This window comes from Apium graveolens, unplaced genomic scaffold (genome assembly GCF_009905375.1).
Source record: "Apium graveolens cultivar Ventura unplaced genomic scaffold, ASM990537v1 ctg8363, whole genome shotgun sequence".
In the NCBI taxonomy this organism is placed as follows: Eukaryota; Viridiplantae; Streptophyta; class Magnoliopsida; order Apiales; family Apiaceae; genus Apium; species Apium graveolens.
In genome coordinates, this window is record NW_027421116.1 from 24,528 (window position 1) to 33,153 (window position 8,626).

At 39.4% G+C, this 8,626-nt stretch overlaps 2 protein-coding genes across 2 annotated transcripts; both read right to left on the reverse strand.

Moving 5' to 3' along the window:
• Nucleotides 1-2,301: 2,301 nt before the first annotated feature.
• LOC141704879 (uncharacterized) lies at nucleotides 2,302-3,285 on the reverse strand. The gene is made up of 2 exons (XM_074508041.1): nucleotides 2,904-3,285; nucleotides 2,302-2,765 (listed from the first exon to the last, which is right to left on the reverse strand). The coding sequence occupies exons 1-2, from the start codon at nucleotides 3,283-3,285 to the stop codon at nucleotides 2,302-2,304; spliced, it is 846 nt and encodes a 281-aa protein (XP_074364142.1).
• A 2,544-nt stretch (nucleotides 3,286-5,829) lies between these two features.
• LOC141704880 (F-box/FBD/LRR-repeat protein At1g13570-like) lies at nucleotides 5,830-6,627 on the reverse strand. The gene has a single exon (XM_074508042.1). The coding sequence runs from the start codon at nucleotides 6,625-6,627 to the stop codon at nucleotides 5,830-5,832; it is 798 nt and encodes a 265-aa protein (XP_074364143.1).
• Between the last annotated feature and the right edge of the window lie 1,999 nt (nucleotides 6,628-8,626).

The following is an 8,626-nucleotide window of genomic DNA, read 5'->3' on the forward strand; positions in this document are numbered from 1 at the left end:
TGGATCGCGGTGCCTGCTCCCGATTATCCTGGGAATTCAGGGGCACACGCGTTGGATCGCGGTGCCGCTCCCGATTTTCCTGGGAATTCAGGGGCACACGCGTTGTATCATGGGGAGTCACATCTCCGTGATCAGCTTCTCTCTGCCATTCAAGTAACACCATTCTCAAATCGTCATCGCCCAAGCGAATCCCCAAGCGATCTTTCAGAGCTGCGAAGCCTCGTGGCTGATTCTCCGGTATTGATTCTGCCTGCCGGCGTTCCTCGAGACTACGTCCAGAACGGTAGTGGATGGGTGGCTCCCCGGTTATCTGTTCGCAGAATTTCCCGTCCATCAGCATCTTCTTCCACTAGCTCAATGATCGGGGACGTGTCATTAGAATAGTCCAGGCATCGCGGGGTTATCGGCACGCGCCCTCTTTCAGTGTGGCCATGGCCGGCCGAGACATCCCTGTCTGTCATGGGTGCTTTTCCAGGCGCCTGAGCCGCTCGGCTGTGGCAAAGACCTCTCCTGCCCTTGCGTCGTTCCACGGTGCTTAACCTTGAATCGAAACCATTCAAAGCATCGCCCATGCGATACAGTTGTTCCAACAAGTCAGCGTTGCTGATGAGCACAGGCGGCTGTCCTCCAACAGTTCGGTGTGGGACGGTCAGTCATTGGCGGAACGTAGGGTTCATATTCATAGCCATGATCGGAATCTTCTTCAGAACTTCCATCGTAAAAACCTCCATCATGATATTGAGACATCCTTCCTCCCAGATGTAGATCTTGTTAGCCCCTCCTTCTAGCGCCAATTTGTTGACGGAGTAATTTGGGAACAACAAAACTTGAGGTTAGTAGCCGGAAACAAGATCTGTGATGGAGGTTCTTTATCGGAAACGTGAGCAGTAGTCGGTGGATCCGATGAACAGTATTCAGTCGGAAAAGATGAACAGTATTTGGTGGTGGTGATTATTGGGGGCTGAGATTGCTTAGGGTTAGTGGTGGCTCCTTTGCGCTCTCGCTTCTGACCCCTTACAATGTGCCTACGTACCCCTATTTATAGGGGATCAAGCCCACGTAGTTCTTGGGGAACAAGAAACCTAATGGGCTTAGATTTCTTATCCCGAGGCCCAATAGGAAACCTACTGGAAACCGTCTTCTACTAGCTTTAGGAATGTCCGCCGATGAGGCCCAACCACAAAGGCCCAAGGCTCGTCCGCGGCTTCGAGACTTCACGGATAAGGCATCTCCCTGGCCAAGGAAAACCCTCCGCTACCAGCTGTTTCTCTAGTCCGTGGACGCAGGTATAGCTGTGGTTCACCCCAAATGTTGGACGCATCCTTGTCCCCCGATAAGGAGCCCCTACCAGATTGCAGGACAAGTGATCCCAAGCTTTTGGGTGCAAAGTGCAGGATACTCCGAAGTCTCCCAACGAGGACACCCGTTGACTACAGAGACAGAGCTCCCAAAGCACACACCAGATTTCACCCCACATCCCCAATGAGGACATCCATTGACTACAGGAGGAGGCCTTCAGTCCAGGCATACCCCTGGAGGTCTCTGACCACGGACACCGCCTTTCTTGTAGATATGCTACAGGAAGGAGTTCCTCAATAGAGTACCTGCATCAAGTAGGTTAGTAATAATAATCTCCATCTTCCTTGAGCCTTCTAGAGAATCCACCTAATCAGCACATAAAAGCCATACCTATGTCCAAGTAGAAATTCAAGGCGCGCCCTAACATCTCTGTATGTTGGCGCCGCCCTGTATCACCAGCTTTTGGTTTCTCATACCATTTTACATCATAAGGTGTGCCCTAAACTATTCATCTTTGGGGCTGACTTTAATTATGCCCAAGCTACAGTATGGACATGTCGAAGTAATCATGTCCAAATGATCCACCCAAGGAGCCTTCCTTACCTAGGGCGCGCCCTAAGGCTCACTATAGGACAGACTCCAATTAAGCCACTCATCTATCTTTTTTCAACGATTGGACGCGCCTCGTCATGTTCAAAGGCGCGCCTTTAAGGCAAAACGGTCACGGGCCACTCAACTGTTTAACCAATGCAGCGCGTTCTTAGGGCGTGCCATCTGTTTATGGAAAGTTAATCTTATCTTTTCCTAGTTTTTAGGCGTTTCTCCTTCAATTTTACCTATTTTATCAATCTTAATCTGAATATTGTTTATACCAACATTTGGGCATAACACATATTATTTAAAAGATAAATTACAAAACACATAAAAAGAAATTACATAACAAATATAATTTTAATTCAGGTCACCGCCATGGATCTGCCAAAGATGTTCTATAAGATCATTTTACAATTGAAAATAAGCTGGTTTGTTTCGAATTTGTTGATGCATCTGTATGTATTCTCGTAGATTATTCGGATGATTGCGAATTCGAGTAACAACTGGTATTTCGACATCCGAATCAAAGTGTTCTTCTTCGAGGGATGATTCTCTTTCATCGTCAATGATCATATTGTGCAATATTACACAAGTAGTCATAATATATTTCATTGTTTCGACATCCCAAAATCGTGATGGACCACAGATCATTGCAAATCGAGATTGTAGCACTCCAAATGCTCTTTCAACATCTTTTCTAATGGACTCATGTGTAGCTGCAAAATACTTTCTTTTGTTACCTTGAGGTTTTGGAATAGTTTTTACAAATGTTGGCCAAGAAAGATATATGCCATCAGCAAGATAATATCCCATGTTATATTCATTCTCATTGATGGTATACTTCACTTCAGGTCCGTGACCTTCAGCCAAATCTTCAAATAGATGAGACCGGTCTTATACATTGTTGTCGTTTAATGATCCTGGAAGCCCAAAAAAAGAATACCAAATCCATTTTGAAGCTATGGCTTCTAATATTATAGTTGGTTCATGAACATGACCAGTATACATACCTTGCCAAGTAGTTAGATAATTTTTCCATTTCCAGTGCATACAGTTGATACTACCCAGCATTCCAGGAAAGCCTCGTTGTTCATTCTCTGCCAATAATTTAGAGACATCTTGTTCATTTGGTCGTCTCAAGTATTCTACTTCAAATATTTCCATAATTGATTTAAGAAATCTTCTTAGACTCTCTATTGTTGTATTATCACCAATACGTACGTAATCATCAACAACATCAGCTGTCGTTCCATATGCAAGCATCCTCAGTGCAGCTGTCATTGTCTGAAGAGATGACAGTCCAGGAACTCCTACAACATCAGTTCGCTGAGTAAAATAGTAATCATGAATTGCAACTGCTTCCTCAATTCGTAGAAATAATGATCTACGCATTCGAAATCTTCGACGGAATTATGTTTCTGTGTACGTATGTGTATCAGATAAATAATCATGATACAGTCTAGTATGACCTTCTTCCCTATTTCGATTAATCACACGATGATTCACAATACCACCATGATGTGGGATAAAATTCACTCTCTAACGTTGATAATGAAGGTGTACAACAGCCATTCTCATTCTTGCATCATGTTCTTCTTCTTCTGGTTACATAATATCAAGAATCATTTGTGTGGTGTTATCATTGAGTACGGTGTGTTGAAATATTTTAAGTTTGTGTTTTACTTCGTTCTTGATCTATATAATTAATAGGAAGTTCAGATGAAGAGATCTTAAAATTATTGTCCTTGTTGTGGACCATTTACAAAGATGAATTTTGCCAATGTATTTTCACATCAACTAGTCAAGTGTATTTTCACATCAACTAGCCAAAAAAGCAAAGCCGCTAAAACTGAAAGTTTTTACAAAAAGGTGAAGACGAGTGGTAATCTCAATTGTTTAATTGAGTTGTCACTTTCATTATCTTTTAACGTATAACAACTTATTTAAAATTTTACAAAATATATTTTTATTGAAAACCTATTGTTTAGGATTAAAATATACTATTTCAAAAAATAGCCAACCAAAACACAATGTCTTACGGATTCAACAAATTTTAACCAACCATTTTTTTATATTATTATAGTTAACCAGAATCTTTGGAATCTTCATCCAAATTGAAGTAAAGAATTAAGAACTTGTTAATGTCAATAGCATGTTGTAAACTCTGTTTAATTTCTACATATTCTTACATAGTACAAAGAGAATCTTTTGCGTTATATTACTAACTAATAAAATTTCTTGTGTTAAAAACAAATAAAAATGAAAATGTCCATCTAAAACCTAGAATATTCTTATTAATATTTACCATAAACTTTTTCATTGTAATGCTATAAATAGATCTAATCCAAAATAGAATTGCACTTGATTAAACTCTTAATAATGAGGTTCAAACAGCTAATGCATGTACACCAAATTTAAGCACGTACAACATGATGCAATTTCCATAATCAATAATAAAACCAGAGCAATTTAACTGAAACAGGTAATAAATATGATCACTAGTTTCACCAATCAACCGTACGTCACCCAGAAATGAGCTCAGAAATGAACTACAGTCTACAGCACATAGAACTTTGTCTTCTATGTGATCCAAATAAAAGCTTATAAAGATACAATTGTTCTTCCCCCTACAGGTTTTAGTATTGTTCTAGTCCCTGGGGGGCAATTTGAAACAGAAACGAAAAAAGGGCATACACTTATCTTGCTTAGAGCAGGTTCTTCGGAGGGTAGGATGACCGCAGCTAACCACAGATCCAACTTAACTGTTTTGCACATTGAAAGATACACTGAAAGAAACATCAACCTAAACGTCAGTAATATAACTCAAAAGGTATTTGTTTCTGTTATGCCCGCTTTCGGCCATGGGCCCTAAACAGGTCCCTGTGGGTGCACTAAATAGCTGGACTCTCGTGTGTGGGCTAGAACCATGGATTTATATGACTTGGGCCAGCACATGCGGGCTGGGCTCGTAACATGCAAGCTGGGTTCACATGCGAGCTGGGCTCATGACATGAGAGCTGGGCTCAAACATGCGAGTTGGGCTCAAGTGAGGACATGCGAGCTGGGCTCACACATGTAAGGTGAGCTCACATTTGTCATTTGGGCTCTCATATGCGAGCTGAGCTCGGTTGTGCCCACGCGAGGTGGGCTCAGGTGCCTTCATGCGAGGTGGGCTTAGCTGCCCACACGCGGGCTGAGCTCATGAGCCCACATCTTATAGAAACAGAGGTAACATTATATTTATTATTTAAAGGCGGTGCGGGCCGAGGTGACCAGGCCGGGCCGCATCGAAAGACTTTGTGTGCAACATGGAAAGTGACTCATAGATGACTGAGTTGCTCGTAGATTTCGGGGTCGACACGGGTTATTCCTACAATTACGGGAAGAAATGCGGAGATGCCGCGAAATTATAGGAAGCATGTGGAGCCGGTCGAGATTTACGTGCCTAATTGGCTGAAGGCCTGACTTTATCGTGGGCTTGGGCTGCACGGGCTGAAGAGTCCTAACCCTAGCCTACGTGACTTGTTCCCCAAGAACTACGTGAGGCTTGATCCCTATAAATAGGGTACGTAGGCACTTGTATGAGACATGAGTCGACACTTGACAGAGAATAACAAACCCTATTCTTTTTAAGGAGTCCACATACAAGCTCAGCCACCACCAAACAACCTTCCTCCGCCCTCAAACACCGTCCTTGATCTTTGTTCCGCCCATTAACCTCCACAACATTGTTATACGAAATTCTCCCTATAACATTTGGCGCTAGAAGGAGTGGTCGTTCATCAATAATAAAACCAGAGAAATTTAACTGAAACAGGTAATAAATATAATCACTAGTTTCACCAATCAAACGTACGTCGCCCAGAAATGAGCTCAGAAATGAACTACAGTCTACAGCACATAGAACTTTGTCTTCTATGTTATCCAATTTAAAACTTATAAAAATGCTTTTGTTCTTCCGCAAACAACCGAAATTTTATTTAAACAACCGAAAACCTTAACCACATTGGATGTTTCTGACGGCATTTCCCTATCACAGGCCACCATGCAAGAAAATTCTATAATGTTTTCTAACCCAGCTAAGGAATATTCTGAAGGCATTTTGGTATACATCTGACGTAAGTATTTGAGATTAGGAGCACGGAAGTTGATAGGTAAGAGTCCTTCACAACAGAACAAGATCAACTTCTCAAGCACAGGGCAATTGAAGACGTTTTGTTCTGAAGTAGAGACATCTGTTAAAACGATTTCCTTCAGAAAAGTCAATCCTCCAAATGTAGGTGTATAGGGTAACCAAACATTTTTTAGGCCCTCTAGATAAAGTTGCTTGATACCCTTAGTTGAGAATAACGGAATCCACTGACCAAAACAATCAAGGATTATCTTGGCATCGCAAAAACCAGGAAAACAGAGAGAAAATCTGAGAATGGGGCCATTGTGGAGTAGGAGAACATTACTTATCACACTAACAAAATTAAGAGCTGCTAGTTCTAGACCACGCGATCTGCCAATATAACATGACTTTTCACTTAAGATGTCTTCATCAAAAACAAGATTTGGAATAGTAGTCCAACAATTCCTCCAATTCCTCGCCAAGATACTGGTTCTCACTGCATCTCGTATAGGCATAAAACAAAGGATAGTTTCTTGTACATTCCGAGGCAGCACAATGATCCTATCTTCCTCAATATGAGTACGACCGACCTTTCTCTTACTAGACTCATCCATTCCCATCTGCAATAAGAAAACGCGTCATAATTTACTAATGATGCCTCATCCATTTATTAACATTTTACTTTTTATGATGTCTCGTCCGATTGTGAAATAATGATATAAATATCGAGTTTTCAATGAACATTAACCAAAATACCCATTTTCAAGCACTTCGGAAAATTCTACCCATTCGATTACCCTAATGTCAAATGCGTATTTTATATCACTATGCCCATCTCCTTTTCTTTTTCGACCCCTTTTATAAAAACACACGCCACGATATCTCGGTGCTCCTCTTATATGAGAATATACTATGAATATTTCAAGCTAGTTGATTACATAATTAGAAGGCGAATCTGATTTAGTGAGGAAATTCTGAAGTGTTGGATAGCATATAAATGTCGTACATGTGTACATCCGTGAGGTTGAACTGGAAAGGTAGTACGCATTTGACAATGGGGGTCTTTGAATGATAGACATTACTAATTTGGTTTCTATAAGATACCCCAAATCCAAATGCATATGAGGTAGTATAATATTACTAAACAATACTATAACCAAACATGTGTATTGCTCAATACTCCAACAACAAATGCATATTCCATTCGAGAATTACAACCATACTCTAACCAAACATGCGTATTACACAATACTCCAACAACAAATGCGTAATTAACAATACCCCAATATCAAAATACATATTACATTCAAGAATTACAACCACTCCCTTTCAAAATTATCATTTTTGTTACCTTTGTACAAAAAAGTGATATTTTTATCAATCAAGTTCCAATTGTTAATATTTACTAAATAACGTATTTTTATCAACTATTTTTTTTGAGATAAAGAACTACTTTTTTATTATTTCCAGAGCAAAAGAAGATTGAAAAGATAAATTTGCCCTAGCATTCATAATCAAAGCCCCGAGGGAAAAAAAGGTGAGTGTAGTTTGATATTTTCAAACTGTTTTGCTTAATATTTCCCAATATATATTATCTTTTCATTTTCTTTACTTGTCATAATTTTTGTACCAAATCCGAACGTTAACCATCTATCGGGACGAAACGAAGGCAGTCTAATGTAAAATATATCGACCCTTTTTATACAACCACATGCCGTCATATCTTCGTCCTTCTCTTCTATAAAAATATGCCAGGAATATATGATAGCATAGATATTCCAAGCTAGCTTATTACATAATTAGAAGGCGAATCTGATTTAGTGAGGAAAATTCTTAAGTGTTGGAATCTTATCAAGTACAATATTACTACACAATACTACAAAATACTGTAACTAAACATGCGTATTGCACAATACTCCAACAATGCATAATCAACAATACCCCGACATCAAATGCAAATTCCAATCAAGAATTACAACCACTCTCTTTCAAAATTACCTTTGCACAAAAAAGTAATAATTTTATGCATCAGCTTCCAATTATTAACAAATACTAAAATAACATATTTTTCATCGCAAATTTAGTGAAGTCCAGTAACTTACTAACTTTCTCTTCATTTTACCCACTTTTTCTTCATGTTAATTATCACACATCACTCGTTACACCCATGTATACAAAATTAATCACTCGCTATTATAGAACTAACTCAAATTAGCCGTTAACTTGTAAATTTGTGTCAACTTTTCAATAACAAATTAATACAAAACATATCGATTTGTGACTTAATTTCGATCGGGTATACCAATTCAACACTAATAACAAATATTTACACCAATGAATTAGAAGAATGGTGATAGCACATGTAGACGCTGTTTAGATAAATAATAATTAAAAAAAGTTGTAAGTAAACACAGAGTATATTAAAGTAAACACGGAGTCGATAAAACTTACGTTGCAAATGTGGCGAAAGAGGAGAGAAGCTTCATCAAGAATTGCTGAAATGTGGGCGCTTTGGGACAAATACAAATTTTTATGTGCAAATGTAATGAAAATTTTAGATGTTAATGGGCTAGTGGCTAATGGGCTTCTTTACACATGTTGTCTCCGGCCCAATTCACT